The 17,207-nt window shown below is 45.0% G+C and overlaps 2 protein-coding genes across 4 annotated transcripts in view; one reads left to right on the plus strand and one right to left on the minus strand.

Annotated features, from left to right (window-relative positions):
- The window catches only part of LOC109400777 (CD151 antigen), a 323,911-nt gene that overhangs the window by 298,812 nt on the left and 7,892 nt on the right, over positions 1 to 17,207 (minus strand). The window lies entirely within an intron of this gene.
- Positions 3,973 to 6,103, plus strand: LOC134291844 (uncharacterized). 2 transcript variants are annotated; one of them, XM_062860122.1, is made up of 2 exons: positions 3,973 to 5,799; positions 5,858 to 6,103. In XM_062860122.1, the coding sequence occupies exon 1, from the start codon at positions 4,015 to 4,017 to the stop codon at positions 5,662 to 5,664; it is 1,650 nt and encodes a 549-aa protein (XP_062716106.1). In that variant the 5' UTR covers positions 3,973 to 4,014; the 3' UTR covers positions 5,665 to 5,799; positions 5,858 to 6,103. The 2 variants fall into 2 exon arrangements, with proteins under 2 accessions (XP_062716106.1, XP_062716107.1); XM_062860123.1 differs by having other exon boundaries at positions 5,861 to 6,103.

Here is a 17,207-nt window from a genome sequence, read left to right on the forward strand (position 1 = left end):
TGCTACAGTTTTCGTTTTGTTTTCTTAGAACCTTAGATTTTCGGGAATAATCTTTAAAATAATTCCAGAAGGAGTCTGGAGGAATCCATGAAGAAACTTCTGGAATAATCCCTACAAGAACTACTGTGTTAAAAACCGGCAATTTTCCAACACTGATTGTCGTGGAGTGAATTCCGAGCGCTCCCCTGCTGGTACCCGTCATCGCGACAGCAGACAAAAGTCAACGCCAGAACAGTAAAGCAAAGCGACAACAAAGGAGGTTGAGGTTGTTTGCTGCATGACCGTGTGATTTGGCCGTAAAAGTCTACCCAAATAGCTCCTCCCTGGTGGTTCGATTAAAACCAGAGACGTTGGAACAGGAGTTCTTTGTACGGTAAGCTGCCTTATTGGCCTGATTAAGGTCAAATATTGATCTGCAGACCTTCTTCCAGCAGCTGTAATTTGCCAACGAAGCCGGACGGAGAAGAGTTCTGGCAGGGTAGACAACGCATTACCGATGCTTAGTAGCACGTTTATTCTGAACCGTGAGTTAACTATATGCTAAAATTTGATAACCTAAATTAAATAACTAGTACCTTAAAACTATCCTAATTTGAAGATCCTAGTTCTTGAAACTTAAAACTATATGTACACTTGAATTTGTTCTTAAATACTAAAACATGCATTCGATAGGTTAAGGTGAACAAGCTGATTGTTGAGAATCGAGGTTTCCTAAATCAGGCAGAAGGCCACTGAATGTAAGTTTGCGATAAAATGTAACTAAAACTTGAACTTAAACTAATGAAACATTAAATAAATTACAGCTTTGAGCTGCGTCTGTAAAGAACTGCTAAAGGAAGTGTTTTACCTGCCCTGAAACCCTCCGATCCACAACAAACTCAAAGATTCATTGAGTGAATCTGTTGCTGCGCAGTAAGCAGCCAAGTAAGCAGTTAGAAGTGCTGCTAAGTAAGCAGCAGGATGAATTCCGTTCGCACTTGCGAAAAATGCCACACCAGTGGCACGGTGGAACAGATGGTCGGTTGCGATATGTGCGACATCTGGCTCCACATGAAATGTGCTGGTGTTACGACCGACACCGCAGATCCTGACAAAAGCTGGCGCTGCGAACGATGCCCACATGATGAGACGACGGAACGAACCAGCCATCGTAGCCGGAAGACCGGCAGGACGACAAGCAGCATCTCGGCCCAGCAGGCAGAGTTGGCCCTACAGCTACTTGAGGAAGAACAGGCCCTGATCAAGAGGAATCGGGAACGAGAGGACGAATTCCTCAAAAAGGAAGCGGAAATGCAAAAGAAGAGAGCGGAGGAAGATGCCAAGCTGCTGAAGCAGAAACATGACCTGTTGAAGTCATTGGAGGACGGAAATGGTAGCATCAGAAGCGGAATCAGCAGCAACGCGAGTCGAAGAAGGGTACAGGAATGGCTCGGATCTAATAGTGGTGGTTTGGTGCCGGTAACTGAGCAGCCACAGATGTCTGGACCTACCGCCGAACTATCCGCTACATCGGAGATATCAGCACTTCCCATTATGCCACCACGGAAGTCCGGTGTCGACGTCCTTCTCAGCCAAGATGCAGAGGGGGGTACCATCGCTCCCAAATCAACGTCAACACCGCAAAAAACCTTAAGTACACCATTAATCCTCTCTAACACACCAGTCCCTCCAATGGTTGTGCCCTCTGAAATAACCACCAGTGCTTCAAATGCAAAGTGGGGTGGGTACTACCCGGGGATTAATGTCTTTTCATCGTCCGTCCTTCCGACGATCCCTGAAAACAAACCGAGCGTGACAAATGTCGATACAACAAATGCACCTCTTGGGAGTTATGCTACTTCACAAGCGATTCCCCTTTCGGTTGGAAACCCCGCTAATCAGTATCCTCTACTGGGTCAAAATTCACATATGCTTCTGGGTATGAAAGTATGTCAACCGGGCAGACAGTATCAGTCAATCCATCTAGTTCACCGTTTGTGTCAGTGCCAGCCCAATCGTTCGGGCTTACGCCAAGTTTAGTGACAACGAGTTCCTTGTTGAAGTCGGGAGTGCCTTGCCCAGGTCAGTGGAACGAATTTCAGACTTTCCCAGTAGTACCAGCGCGTTCAACAGGGTTGTACGCAAAAGCACAGTTTGGTCAACGAATGGATGGCAGCTCCAATCCCGTGGTTACAGCAGCAAACGTGAGCAATTCGGATGTGCATCAGGTCAGTAGATCACGGTACCCCGTGCCATCCGGAGTGCAGCAGCAGAATGAGCCGGTTCAATCTGCGTCAATTGGTGGGCAGCAGCCGAATGTGTCATTTCTTCCCGCCCCATCCGGTGCACAGCAGTTCAATGTGCCTTTCCAACAAGCGCCATCCGGCGCACAAATGGCGGCGCGGCAAGTAATGCCGCGCGAATTACCGACGTTCGCTGGTGACCCACAAGACTGGCCGTTGTTCTCCAGTTCGTTTTACAACTCAACGGCGGCTTGTGGATTCACAGATGTGGAGAATTTGGCTAGACTACAACGTTGCTTGAAGGGACATGCGCTAGATTCGGTGAAGAGCCGTCTGCTGTTGCCACAGTCAGTGCCACACGTGATGGAGACACTACGGATGCTGTATGGACGACCAGAAATCCTGATCCACTCCCTGCTGCAAAATTTGCGAAATGTACCGTCACCGAAAACTGAGAATTTGCAGTCAATCATCAACTATGGGATGGCCGTACGTAATCTTGTCGACCATATGCATGTTGCAGATCTGGTGGAGCACTTGCGCAATCCAATGTTGGTGCACGAGCTGGTGGAGAGGCTACCACCACAAATGCGAATGCAGTGGTCTTGGTACAAACGCTCAATCCCGGACGTCAACCTGGCGACGTTCGGTGATTTCATGTCAGAGTTAGTGAAGACAGCGACAGATGTTACGATGCCCAGAGATGCTTCAGTGCAACAGGGCAAGTCTGTCAATACAGGACGAGAGAAGCATAATCTATACGTCCACACGGAGGCTGATAACGGCCAATTAGCAGCAACGATGACGAAAGAACCGGAGATTGCAAAGCGATCGTGCCCTTACTGTTCAGACGACGGTCACGAAATAGCACGATGCCCTCAGTTCAAGGCATTAGATCTGGATGGGAGGTGGAAGGCGATACGATCGAAGGGGCTTTGCCGAACATGCTTGATTCCGCATCGCAAGTGGCCGTGCCGTTCAAGCAAGGAGTGTGGAGTAGATGGTTGCCGATTTCGTCACAATGCGTTGCTACATTCACGGGCAGCGACGGAGTCAGATGCTGCTCATCCGAAGCCCAGCGAAACCGTGACGCGACAGAATCATCATTCTGCGACGAAATTTTCACTGTTCCGCTATCTACCAGTAACGCTTGAAGCGAACGGAAGAAAGGTCGAAACTTTCGCATTTCTAGACGATGGAAGTGAGTCTACGTTGATGGAAGCCGGACTAGCACAGGAGTTGGACATCGTCGGCCCCGAAGAATCTCTCTGGCTTTCCTGGACCGGGAACATATCTCGGGAAGAGAAGGGTTCACAACGAATCTCAGTGGCTATCTCGGGAACCGGACTCAAGAGTCAATACCAGCTGAGCAACGTACGTACGGTACAGAAGTTGAAGCTACAAGGTCAATCGTTCCAGTACACCGAGCTTCAAACGATCTATCCACATCTAAGAGGACTACCGCTACATAGTTACTCAGAGGCAGTACCGAGAATCATCATCGGTATCGAACACGCACAGATGCTCACTACCCTGAAGGTGCGAGAAGGTAGAGCCAACGAACCAGTTGCGGCGAAGACGCGGCTTGGCTGGTGCGTGTACGGTAAACAGGTTGACGGTAGTAGTGCTGTAACGCGGCTGCATGTGCATTCAGAGGAACACGTGAACCGTGAGCTGCATGAGCTGATGAGGCAGTACTTCAGCATCGAGGAGGCGGCGGTGGCCAGAGCAGCCAGTGAAACAATGGACAACTGACGAGGAGCTACGTACCAGATTTCAACATCATCGAGAAATGCCGCAGCCTTTGATTGACTTGAGTAGATTCTCGAATTGGAACCGCCTTTTACGCACGACGGCGTATTTGCTACGCGCAGTGAAGTTGTTCCGAACGCGAGGCAAATCGGGACCGCTGACCAGCGAGGAGTTGCTGCAGGCTGAAAATTTGCTGTGGCGACAGGTGCAGTATGAAACTTTCCCGGACGAGTACTGTGTGCTGGAATTCAACAAGGCGAATCCGGAGAAGAAGCAGAAGCGAATCGAGAAGAGCAGTCCATTGTTCGAACAGTCGCCGTTCATGGACGACGTGGGCGTGATAAGGATGAATAGCAGGATTAGTGCTGCTCCTACCGTATCCTTTAGAATGAAATATCCAATTATCTTGCCGAGGGAACACACTCTAACAGCCCTTCTTGTCGAGAGTTACCACAGACGGTTCAAACATCAGAACGGTGAAACGGTGTTCAACGAAATACGTCAGCAGTTTCGAATACCGAAGTTGCGCCCTCTGATACAACGTGTCGCCCGGAGCTGCCAGAGCTGCAGGCTTCGGAAGTCAACCCCACGACCACCAATAATGGCACCACTTCCGAAGGTTCGGTTGACACCCCACATCCGTGCGTTCAGCCACACTGGCGTCGACTACTTCGGCCCGATCCTGGTTAAGCAGGGTCGTAGTTTGATGAAACGCTGGGTGGCACTCTTCACGTGTCTGACTAAACGAGCGGTGCACCTGGAGATAGTGTACAGCCTTTCAACACAATCCTGTGTGATGGCAATCCGCCGATTCGTTGCACGCAGAGGATTCCCGTCAGACCTCTACTCAGACAACGGAACCTGTTTTCGCGGAGCTAGCAACCTGTTGACGGAGCAGATGGAAGCCATTCACGAACACTGTGCTGTGACCTTCACCAATGCCAGAACGAGCTGGCACTTCAATCCCCCATCTGCACCTCACATGGGGGGCTGTTGGGAACGGATGGTGCGTTCTGTGAAGGCAGCTATGGGAGCCATCTCAGAACATCCTCGTCATCCAAGCGACGAGGTTCTGGAGACTGTAGTGTTGGAAGCCGAAGCGATTGTGAATTCACGGCCGCTGACCTACGTACCACTCGACAACGAAAACCAAGAGGCATTAACACCGAACCATTTTCTGCTATACGGATCAAGTGGTATGGTACAACCGCGGACTTCACTGGTGGCTGACGGTGCCACGCTACGGGACAGCTGGAAGCTGGCCCAGTTTCTGGCAGATTTATTTTGGAAACGTTGGGTCCGTGAGTATCTACCGACGCTCACTAGACGGACTAAATGGTTTGAGCCCGCGAAGCCTATGGAACCCGGAGATTTAGTCGTTATTGTCGAAGAAAATAAGCGGAATGGATGGTTGCGAGGACGTGTCGTCGAAGTCATTCGAGGTAAGGATGGCCAGGCTCGAAGCGCAGTAATACGCACCGCTGATGGGATCTTGAAACGGCCGATGGTGAAGCTGGCGTTGTTGGAAGTTCGCGATGATCAGGAACAAGGAACCCCGGAACTACACGGGAGGGGGAATGTTAAAAACCGGCAATCTTCCAACACTGATTGTCGTGGAGTGAATTCCGAGCGCTCCCCTGCTGGTACCCGTCATCGCGACAGCAGACAAAAGTCAACGCCAGAACAGTAAAGCAAAGCGACAACAAAGGAGGTTGAGGTTGTTTGCTGCATGACCGTGTGATTTGGCCGTAAAAGTCTACCCAAATAGCTCCTCCCTGGTGGTTCGATTAAAACCAGAGACGTTGGAACAGGAGTTCTTTGTACGGTAAGCTGCCTTATTGGCCTGATTAAGGTCAAATATTGATCTGCAGACCTTCTTCCAGCAGCTGTAATTTGCCAACGAAGCCGGACGGAGAAGAGTTCTGGCAGGGTAGACAACGCATTACCGATGCTTAGTAGCACGTTTATTCTGAACCGTGAGTTAACTATATGCTAAAATTTGATAACCTAAATTAAATAACTAGTACCTTAAAACTATCCTAATTTGAAGATCCTAGTTCTTGAAACTTAAAACTATATGTACACTTGAATTTGTTCTTAAATACTAAAACATGCATTCGATAGGTTAAGGTGAACAAGCTGAATGTTGAGAATCGAGGTTTCCTAAATCAGGCAGAAGGCCACTGAATGTAAGTTTGCGATAAAATGTAACTAAAACTTGAACTTAAACTAATGAAACATTAAATAAATTACAGCTTTGAGCTGCGTCTGTAAAGAACTGCTAAAGGAAGTGTTTTACCTGCCCTGAAACCCTCCGATCCACAACATACTGTATGAAACCCTTAAGGAATTTCTGGTGGAATCACACATATGTAGTTCAAGAATTTCTCTTAGAGAGATCCCTAGAAAAACTTATGAAGAATTCCCTAAGGAATTCATAGAGGATTCTTTAAGAGAATTCCAACAGGAATCCCCGGAGGAATTTCAGAAGGAATCCCCAATGAAATTTTAGAAGTAGTCCCGCAAGGAGTTCCAGGAGGAATGCTCGTAGGAATTCCATAAGAGAGCCCTGAAAGAAGTCCAAATAAAATTCCCGCAGAATTTGCACAAAGAAATCCCAAAAGAATTCCAGCACGAGTTCCAAACAAATTCCAGCAGTTATCTCCAAAGAAATCCCAACAGGAATTTCAGAAAGAATCCTTGAAAGTATTCCAGTGGAAATTTCAAAGTGAATTCGAGAAAGTATCCGTTAAGGATTTCTAGGAGGAATCAATGAAAAATATCCAAGAGGAATCTCGGAAGGAATTCCAAGAGAAGTACCTGAGGGATTTCTAGGAGGAATTACCGAAAGAATTCCAAGGGCCTGTCCATAAACTACGTAGACTCATTTTGGGTATTCTCAAACCCCCCCTCCCCCTCCGTAGACTTTTGTTCATACAAAATTTTCGAAATATGTATGGAGCGTAGACTTTGGCCGAACCCCCCCGTCCCCCCCTAAGAGTCTACGTAGTTTATGGACAGGCCCCAAGAGGAATCCTAGAAGGAATTCTAGGAGGAATCCCCGACGAAATTTGAAGTGAAACCCCAAAAGGAATTCTAAGAGGAAACTTCAAAAGGATTCCAGAAGAAATCTCTGAAAAAAATCAGAAGGAATCCTCGTTGAAGTCCAGGAGGAATCCACGATGGAATTTTAGGAGGAATCCTCGAAGGAAATTTAGGAGAAATCGAAGGATTTCCAGAAGGAATGCCAGAAGAAATCTCCGAACGAAGTCCAGGAGGTATACCCGACGGAATTCCAGAAGAAATCCCTGCAGAAATTCCAGGGGGAACCCTTTTAAGGAATTCCGGGAGGAATCTCCAAAGGAACTCCAAGCGGAATCCTCGAACGAGTTTCAAGAGGAGGAATCCCTGAAGAAATCCCCGAAAGAACTATGTAAGGAATTCCCGCAGCAATTCCAAGAGAAAATCACGAAAGAATACCAGCGCGTATCTCAAAGGAATTCAAGCGGGACACCAAAGAAATTCCAGCAAAAATCCTTAAAATAATTTCAGCGAGAATTTTAAGGAGAATTCAAGAAATAATCCCCAAGGAATTTTGAGGACGAACCAACGAAATCTATAAACAGGAGGCTCGACAGGAGGAATCTTTGCATAAATTCCGGGGGAAAATCTAATAGGACCGAAGTAATTACAAGAGGAATTCCCGAAAGAACTCAGGAAGGTGGAATCCCCGAAGGAATTCTAGGAGGAATTCCATGAGGAATCTCCGGAGAAATTGGAAGGGAAATCTCCAAAGGATTTCCAAGAGGAAACGCCGGAGAAATAACAGGAGGAATCTCCAAAGGATTTCAAACCGAAATCTTCGATAGTGGAATTCAAAGAAACAGTACTTAACACGATTTTCTTTTCACTTCCAAATTAATTCCAGGAGGAATCCCGAATGAATTCTAAGAGAAATAATCGAAGGAATTCCATGAGTAAATCCAAAGGAGTTCTAAGAAGAATCATCAATGAAATTCCAGGAGAAATCCACGACCGAGTATCAAATGAAATCTCTGAAAGAATTTCTGGTGGAATCCATAAAGTAAGTCTAGGACGAATCCTCGACGGAATTCCAGAAAAGATCTCCAACACAGTAAAACCGCTCAGCACTAAAATGTGTAAGCCCTACTCATAAGTGCATGATTTCCAGACCACACAAAAATGTGTTACAGTTACACATTCTCAAAAACAGCTCGTACACTCGTCTAGATGCGAAATATCCATATTTTTTTTTGTTATCCAAGGTCACTAGTAAACCTGGCTAGATTGCTGTACAAAAAATTTTTTTTTTTAATTTTTGCGAATTTAACGATTTTGCGGACACAGGAGCTGATTTTGTGAATGTGCAAGGGTTACACATTTTTGGTGTAGTCTGGAAATTATGCACTTTAGTGCTGAGCGGCGTTAGCGTGAAAGGAATTTCAGGAACATTTCCTGAAGGAACTCTAGCAGAGACCCCCGAAGAAATTGTACAAGGAATCCCTGGAAGAATTCCAAGAAGGAAGGAATTCCAGGAGAAATCCCCAAAGCAAGTCCAGGAAGAATCCACGACGGAATATCAGGATGAATCCTTGAAAAAATTTCAGGAGGTCTTCAAGGAAGTCTAGGAGGAAACCCTGAAGGAAATCTAGGAAGAATCCCCGTAGGAATTCCAAGAGGAATCCTCAAAATAATTCCAGGAAAAATTTCCGTATGGTTTCTTTGAAGAATCTCCTAATAAATTCCAGGAGGAATTTCAGGAGGAATGCTCGAGGGAATTCCATGAGGAACCTCTGAAGGAAGTCCATGAGGAATCCCCAAAGAAATTACAGGAGAAATCGTTGCAGGAATGCCAGGGGGAATCCCCGAAAGAATTCCGGTAGCAATCTCCGAATGATTTCCAGGTGGAATTCTTGAAGGATTTTCAGCGGAATCTCCCGAGGGAATCTTTATGGGTAGAGGGATCCCTGCTGGATTTCCAGGAGGAATCCCCGACAGATTGTCAGGAGGAGTCCCCAAAAGAATTCCTGGAGAAATTCCAGAAGGAAATGCTTGAGAAATTCTTGTAGAAACTCCATAAGAAATCCCACAATAATATCCTAGAAATATGCCTGATTATATTCCTAAGGAAATTGTCGAAGGAACTTTAACAAGATTCCCTGAAAGAACTCCTGTAGGAAATCTCTGATTTTACTCCTGGAGCATCCGTAAGACCTCCTGGAAAAATCTCAGAAAGAACCCCAAGAGCGATACCTTGAAGAGCTCATGGATGAATTCCTAAATGAACTTCTCCAAGAAATCCCTTTTGGATATCCTGAAGAATTTAAGAATTCCTATACGCTTATACTAGTTTTTGAATGGATTTCTACAGGAATCCCTCAACAAACTTCTAGGGGAATCCTTAGATCCTCCTCAGAAGGAACTCCTGGATCTCTCGGAAGGAACTCCTGGAGAGATTTCTAAAGGAATCCCTGAAGAAATTCAGGAGGAACCTCTGAAGAAACATCTGCATGAATCCCGGTAACTCCTAGAGGAATCTATGAAGGAACTCTTGGACTTATTTCTGTAAGAACTCCTGTATGAATTTCTAAAAGAACGTTAGAAAATAGCTGTATTCTAATTTAGTCAAGACTAGAAAAGCCATTTCAAAGTTAAATTCTATCGCAGTCGAATCCAAAAATCGTTAACTGCTGTGAGAGCAAACTCAATCCGTTCGACAACCATTGTTCGACAGAACAACAATGAACGAAAAATCGGCAATAATTTAGTCCCTGAGGAGGATACCAAATGTAACCGAAACGTCGGACAAGATTAAATAGCTGAATTTGAAACTTGTCAAGACTGGAAAAGCCATTACAAAGTCAAATGAACTTCAGAAGGAATCCCTGCAACAACTCCCATACTAATTTCTAGGACAGTTTGTTAGAATTCCTGAAAGAACTTCTAACGGAACTCTTGATGGATCTTGATAGCGATTGTAGGCGTATTTTCGGTCCTCGGGTTGCTTATAAAACAACTGTTTTAATTAAAGCCGACGTTTCGAGCGTTTATTCACTCATCTTCAGGGCAAACTACAATTTACATACAAAGTTTGAGTAGTCAAGTCATTTGTTATACAAAAAATACTCACATCAAAAGTTGTTTTTAGGTCAAGTGGGTTTGGACATGGACTGATGGAACGGCTAACAACATTACACTGTAATTGTACATACAAATTTCGGACATTATGACTTGATTCGTTTTTACAATAATTAAAACTTTGGACGGAGCACAAACTTACACAGCTTTCACCTAGGCACATCTAAACAGGTTTGAATTAAAATGTCTATGAGTGGAGACGTCAAACGAAAAGATGGAACATAAAGGACGGAAACATTAACAGAAACAGAGAATCACAGCGTGCTGTGACGATGTTTTGCTATCTTTCTCCGTTCGTGATTGAGTGCAGAAGACCCGAGTAAACAACACTCAAATTACTTGTGTCGGTTCTATAGTTAACCGTTTTGGTGTCACAAAAAATGTGACACATTTCAAGAACTTGAAGTGCGTTCAAACGATTGTCCTGTTCTAAAATTTTAGTACCAGGTAAATCGAATCGGTGTTCGTTTTCAATCACATGGACCATCAACGCCGTCTTTTTGAATTCTTCCTCCCTCTCCGTCGCTCTGTTCGGGTCGGAAGATTTCAAATCTGCGTATCGGTTGATGAGAGACCGATGCCCAGAGAGACGGTTTTTCAACTGTTGCGTAGTCAGCCCAATGTATGCGCAGTCGCAATCGGCGCAGGGAATGCGGTAAATCACATTTCTCTTCTCCAACTGCGGCGTTGCATCTTTGAGCTTCGAAAACAACAGTCTGTTTGTTTTGACGCATTTGAAGCCCAATTGAACGTTGGGGAAGTTTCTATTGATGACTTTTGCGAGAGCCGGCGTGAGCTTCTCTACGTGGTGAAGGGATCGATACACTTTTGGTTCGGGATGTGTACTGCTGTTGCTCTCATGTGTGTTTGTGTTCTTGTTGATATATCGGTTTATCAACCGATTTATCAATGAGCTTGAGTAGTTGTTGTTTAGCAGATAATCCCGGACCAACTCTTTCTTCTCATTTTCTGATCTGCACGTCGACAACTTGAACACTCTCCCAATAAAGCCAGTGGCCGTGTTTAGTTTTTGTGTGAGAGGGTGAAATGAAAAATAATTCAAAATGCGCCCCGATGCTACAGGTTTTTTGTACCAGTCGGTGACGATTTTTTGCTGCGCTGTGCGTATAAGCAGCATGTCAAGGTACGGCAGCTGATTATTATTTTCCATTTCACACGTAAATTGAATGTGTGAGTTAAACTCGTTGAGCGCATTTCTCACATGTTCAATCATGTCGATTGGAAGAGCGGTGATCAAATCGTCGACGTACTTTTTCAAAAATGGAATAGGAATATCAATCCCTTCAAGCACGTGATCTAGCAATGTTTCCATCACTAAATCTGCAAGAGCCGGAGACAATGGGTTACCCATTGCCGTTCCCGACTTTTGACAGTAGAAGTTGCCACGGTGGACGAAATAACTGGAGGAGAGATTGAATTTAATTAGTTCTAATGTCGAAATGTTCATAGAACTAATTAAATTCAATCTCTCCTCCAGTTATTTCGTCCACCGTGGCAACTTCTACTGTCAAAAGTCGGGAACGGCAATGGGTAACCCATTGTCTCCGGCTCTTGCAGATTTAGTGATGGAAACATTGCTAGATCACGTGCTTGAAGGGATTGATATTCCTATTCCATTTTTGAAAAAGTACGTCGACGATTTGATCACCGCTCTTCCAATCGACATGATTGAACATGTGAGAAATGCGCTCAACGAGTTTAACTCACACATTCAATTTACGTGTGAAATGGAAAATAATAATCAGCTGCCGTACCTTGACATGCTGCTTATACGCACAGCGCAGCAAAAAATCGTCACCGACTGGTACAAAAAACCTGTAGCATCGGGGCGCATTTTGAATTATTTTTCATTTCACCCTCTCACACAAAAACTAAACACGGCCACTGGCTTTATTGGGAGAGTGTTCAAGTTGTCGACGTGCAGATCAGAAAATGAGAAGAAAGAGTTGGTCCGGGATTATCTGCTAAACAACAACTACTCAAGCTCATTGATAAATCGGTTGATAAACCGATATATCAACAAGAACACAAACACACATGAGAGCAACAGCAGTACACATCCCGAACCAAAAGTGTATCGATCCCTTCACCACGTAGAGAAGCTCACGCCGGCTCTCGCAAAAGTCATCAATAGAAACTTCCCCAACGTTCAATTGGGCTTCAAATGCGTCAAAACAAACAGACTGTTGTTTTCGAAGCTCAAAGATGCAACGCCGCAGTTGGAGAAGAGAAATGTGATTTACCGCATTCCCTGCGCCGATTGCGACTGCGCATACATTGGGCTGACTACGCAACAATTGAAAAACCGTCTCTCTGGGCATCGGTCTCTCATCAACCGATACGCAGATTTGAAATCTTCCGACCCGAACAGAGCGACGGAGAGGGAGGAAGAATTCAAAAAGACGGCGTTGATGGTCCATGTGATTGAAAACGAACACCGATTCGATTTACCTGGTACTAAAATTTTAGAACAGGACAATCGTTTGAACGCACTTCAAGTTCTTGAAATGTGTCACATTTTTTGTGACACCAAAACGGTTAACTATAGAACCGACACAAGTAATTTGAGTGTTGTTTACTCGGGTCTTCTGCACTCAATCACGAACGGAGAAAGATAGCAAAACATCGTCACAGCACGCTGTGATTCTCTGTTTCTGTTAATGTTTCCGTCCTTTATGTTCCATCTTTTCGTTTGACGTCTCCACTCATAGACATTTTAATTCAAACCTGTTTAGATGTGCCTAGGTGAAAGCTGTGTAAGTTTGTGCTCCGTCCAAAGTTTTAATTATTGTAAAAACGAATCAAGTCATAATGTCCGAAATTTGTATGTACAATTACAGTGTAATGTTGTTAGCCGTTCCATCAGTCCATGTCCAAACCCACTTGACCTAAAAACAACTTTTGATGTGAGTATTTTTTGTATAACAAATGACTTGACTACTCAAACTTTGTATGTAAATTGTAGTTTGCCCTGAAGATGAGTGAATAAACGCTCGAAACGTCGGCTTTAATTAAAACAGTTGTTTTATAAGCAACCCGAGGACCGAAAATACGCCTACAATCGCTATCAAGTTATCAAAGACGGTCGTTATTTTATCAATATCTTGATGGATCTCCAGGAGGCTTCTATGAATCCTCCTGAAAGAATCTCTGAAGGGACTTCTGAAAGAATACCCGAGCGAACTCCTGTTGAAATAGCTCAGAGAACCTCTGAAGGAATTCCTAATGAACTCCTGAAGGAACTCCTGAAGAGGTTACCGAAGGAACTTCTGGATCATTCCTTGTAAGGAACTTCTGTAGGAATATCTGAAGGAACTCCTGGGATTTCCTGAAGGTACCCTTGATGGAACTTTTGGAGTGATTTCTGAAGAACACAGAACGCCAGGAGGAACCCGTTGTTGGAATTCTAGAGGAATTCCTGAGAGATCTCCTAGAGGAATCTCTGAAGAAACTCCTGGACTATTTCCTGAAGGAACTCCTGAATGAGTTCCTGAAGGAATTTCAGAAAAAAAAAATCCCTGGAGAAACTCTCTTACTTATCTCTGAACGACCTCCTATGGGAACACCTAATGAATCTTCTGGATGAATCTCGGATGTATTTCTACGAGGCATCCTTGAATCCTGCTGAAAAAAAAATCTGAAGGTACTTCTGTCGAGATCTTCCTGAGAGGTCTTCTGAAAAAATGCATGTTGAAACTCCTAGAGGCATCCCTGAATCTCTGAAGGAACTACTGGAGACATCTTTGAAGAAACTGCTGAAAAGAATTGTAAAGGAACTTCTGAAGAATTCTTTGATTGGAATTTTAGAGGAATCTTCGAAAGAAAATTAATATTTTATATCAACTTTATGTAAACAAATTTTGTTTCTGCATTGATCACCGGCGTGAAAAATGAAAATCGGCGGCGTGACAAACATTGACGTATGGCGCACCGCCGATACTGCGGTCGGCGTCGGCGTGGGGCAAAAAGCGTCGGCGGCGGCGGCGTGGCGCGGCGGCGCACAGGTCTATCTAGAATTCTAGAAGGTGTGATGCGACGAGCCGGGGAATGATTTTCACAAAATCTGGTCAATTTGTGTGCTTTGCGGACGACATGGACATTATTGCCAGAATATTTGGAACGGTGGCAGAGCTGTACACCCGCCTGAAACGCGAAGCAGCATGGATCAGACTGGTGGTGAGTGCCTCTAAAACAAAGTACATGCTGGTACGCGGAACCGAACACGACCTAGACGGGTAGTAATGTAACGACAGACGGGGATACTTTTGAGGTGGCGGAAGAATTCGTCTACCTCGGATCTTACTGACGGCTGACAACAACGTGATCCGTGAAATTCGGAGGCGCATTATAAGCGGAAGTCGGGCCTACTACGGGCTCCAAAAGAAACTGCGGTCGAAAAAGATTCACCCACGCACCAAATGTACAAAGAGACGAACCAGCCAAGGGCTGAAAGTCTCTTTAATAAAGACAAATCAATCAATCAACCATGTACAAAACGCTAATAAGACCGGTGGTCCTCTACGGGCACGGAGACATGGACCATGCTCGAGGAGGACCTGCAAGCACTCGGAGTTTTTGAGCGACGCGTGCTAAGGACGATCTTCGGCAGTGTGCAGGAGAACGGTGTGTGGCGGAGAAGAATGAACCACGAGCTCGCTGCACTTCACGGCGAATCCAGCATCCAGAAGGTGGCCAAAGCCGGAAGGATACGGTGGGCAGGGCATGTTGCAAGAATGCCGGACAACAACCCTGCAAAGCTGGTGTTTGCAACGGATCCGGTTGGCACAAGAAGGCGTGGAGCGCAGATAGCACGATGGGCGGACCAGGAGGAGCGTGACTTGGCGAGCATTGGGCGCGACCGAGGATGGAGAGCGGCAGCCACAAACCGAGTATTGTGGCGTACTATTGTTGATTATGTCTTATCTTAATGATGTTGAACAAATAAATGTATGTAATGAGTTAGAGGAAAACGACACTTTCTTACTCCGTAGAATCACTTTGTACACTAAGTTCGGGTGATGTGTTTTTTTTGCGCGTGCGAAACGTAACTAACTGATAATGTTCATCTGCAGTTCGGATTTATCTCGCAATGCGGGGACAGTAAATTGGCAAAAATTCTACCTTCGATTGGATCGCTAACGGTAGTATCATAGTATACTGCGACGGACTGATAAAAACTGTATTGTAGAACAAGTGCACTAGAGTATATTGTTAGAGCATTTAGACTGGTATAAATTTCACGTTGTGCGTGAACAGATTTCTTCCGGGATTTTGTAAAGAATTCCTTTAGGAGTTCCTGCTCGGATTGCTTCAGAGATTCATCCTTGCATTTCTTCAAAGATTCCTTCGGGAAATCTTGCGGGAGTCTTTCAGGAATTCATGCCAGGATTCTTGCTGTGGTCCCTTCAAAGATTCTTCTCGTTTGTTTGGCATTCCTCAGGGGATTTCACGTATGATTCCACCCGGAATTGTTTTTTTTTTTATTATTCTTCCAGGGAGTCCTGCTGTTCATCCAGTCGGAATTTATTTGAGAATCCCATGAATGACGCTGTCGGGATATTTTTTTTGTAACTTCCGGGGATTTCTCCCGGGATCTCTTAAATCATGTTTATTTTATTGGAACTTGACTGTTGATAACATTTTTTTTATGAAGACACCTTGGGCACTAAAGGGATTCAAGAAGGAAAATTTAAGATGAAATAAAATCAGCCAATCTTTCGGCCTCACTTCGGAATGACGATTATGGGTGTATATTAAGGTAAACATCTAGAAAGCCTTTTTCAACTTTGTATGCAAACTTCCATAATATAAAATTGACGAATAAAGCAACAAACCACGCTGCATTTGTTTATTGTGGATTTGCTCAGTTGCAAAAAGAGACAGATAATCAAAATCGAACGAATTTGTTTACGAATTTTTAAGCTTAGTACGCTTGAAAAAGTGAGTAGGGATTTAAGTCGGCCATTCTGGCACCATATTTGTGTCATCCGATGTTTCATCCGTAGTATCTGCACAACTACTGCATCAATTATTCTGCAACATATGGGAAACCGCGACATTTCCGGCCGACTGGAGGCAGGCGTCTTATTAGGCCATTATTGGCGGGGCATTATGTTACTGTGTGTGTATTGTTCTCAAAGTGCTCTGCAAAGTGATCCTTATCTGGATACAGGAGAAGACTGACGCAACTCTCCAGTGACAGCAAGCAGGATTCCGTTCCGAACGATCCTATGTGGAGCATGTTGTCACGCTCCATATCATACTGGAGCAAATTAACGAACTCCAACAAGCTCTCTACATGGTGTTCATTGATTACGAAAAGGATTTCGACCGTCTCTATCAAGAAAATATATGGAGACCCACAAGGGTGTATCTGAGAAAATCATCGGCCTCATTGAAGCACAGTACAGAGCATTTTCGTGCAGAGTACTGCACAACGGTGTTTTGTCCGATCCCATCCGGGTCGTTGCTGGAGTGAGGCAACCGCTACTGTTCCTCATCGGAATCGACGAGATCCTGGTTGGTGCGATTGATCGTGAACCAAATCGTGGATTGCTGTGCCAACCCTTTACCATGGAGCACCTAAATGACTTCGAACTGGCTGATGACGTTGCTCTCCTAGCTCAACGGCGCTCTGATTCTGATATGCAGATCAAGCTCGATGATCTTGCCGATCGCTCCTCGGCGGCAGGTCTCACCATCAACGTCAACAAGACCAAATCGTTGGATGTAAACACGATCATCCCTTCCAGCTTTGCGGTAGCTGGGCAATCAGTGGAGAATGCTAAAAGCTTCCAATATCTAGCCAAATGGCGGCCGATGGCGGCACCAAGATCGACATAGGTGTACGGATAAAGAAGGCGAGGGCTGCTTTGGCGAGTTTAAGAAATGTATGGAAAAACAACCAGATCGACGCACCAAAATCCGAATTTTCAACTCAAACGTGAAATCTGTGCTGCTATACGCCAGTGAAACAGGGGGGGCCGGGTCATAACGTCCGGGGCCATAATGTCCAGGTCCATATGGCGCGTTTTTTTTTGCGAAATAACGTCC

The sequence above is a fragment of the Aedes albopictus genome, chromosome 3 (assembly GCF_035046485.1).
Source record: "Aedes albopictus strain Foshan chromosome 3, AalbF5, whole genome shotgun sequence".
NCBI classification, from domain to species: Eukaryota; Metazoa; Arthropoda; class Insecta; order Diptera; family Culicidae; genus Aedes; species Aedes albopictus.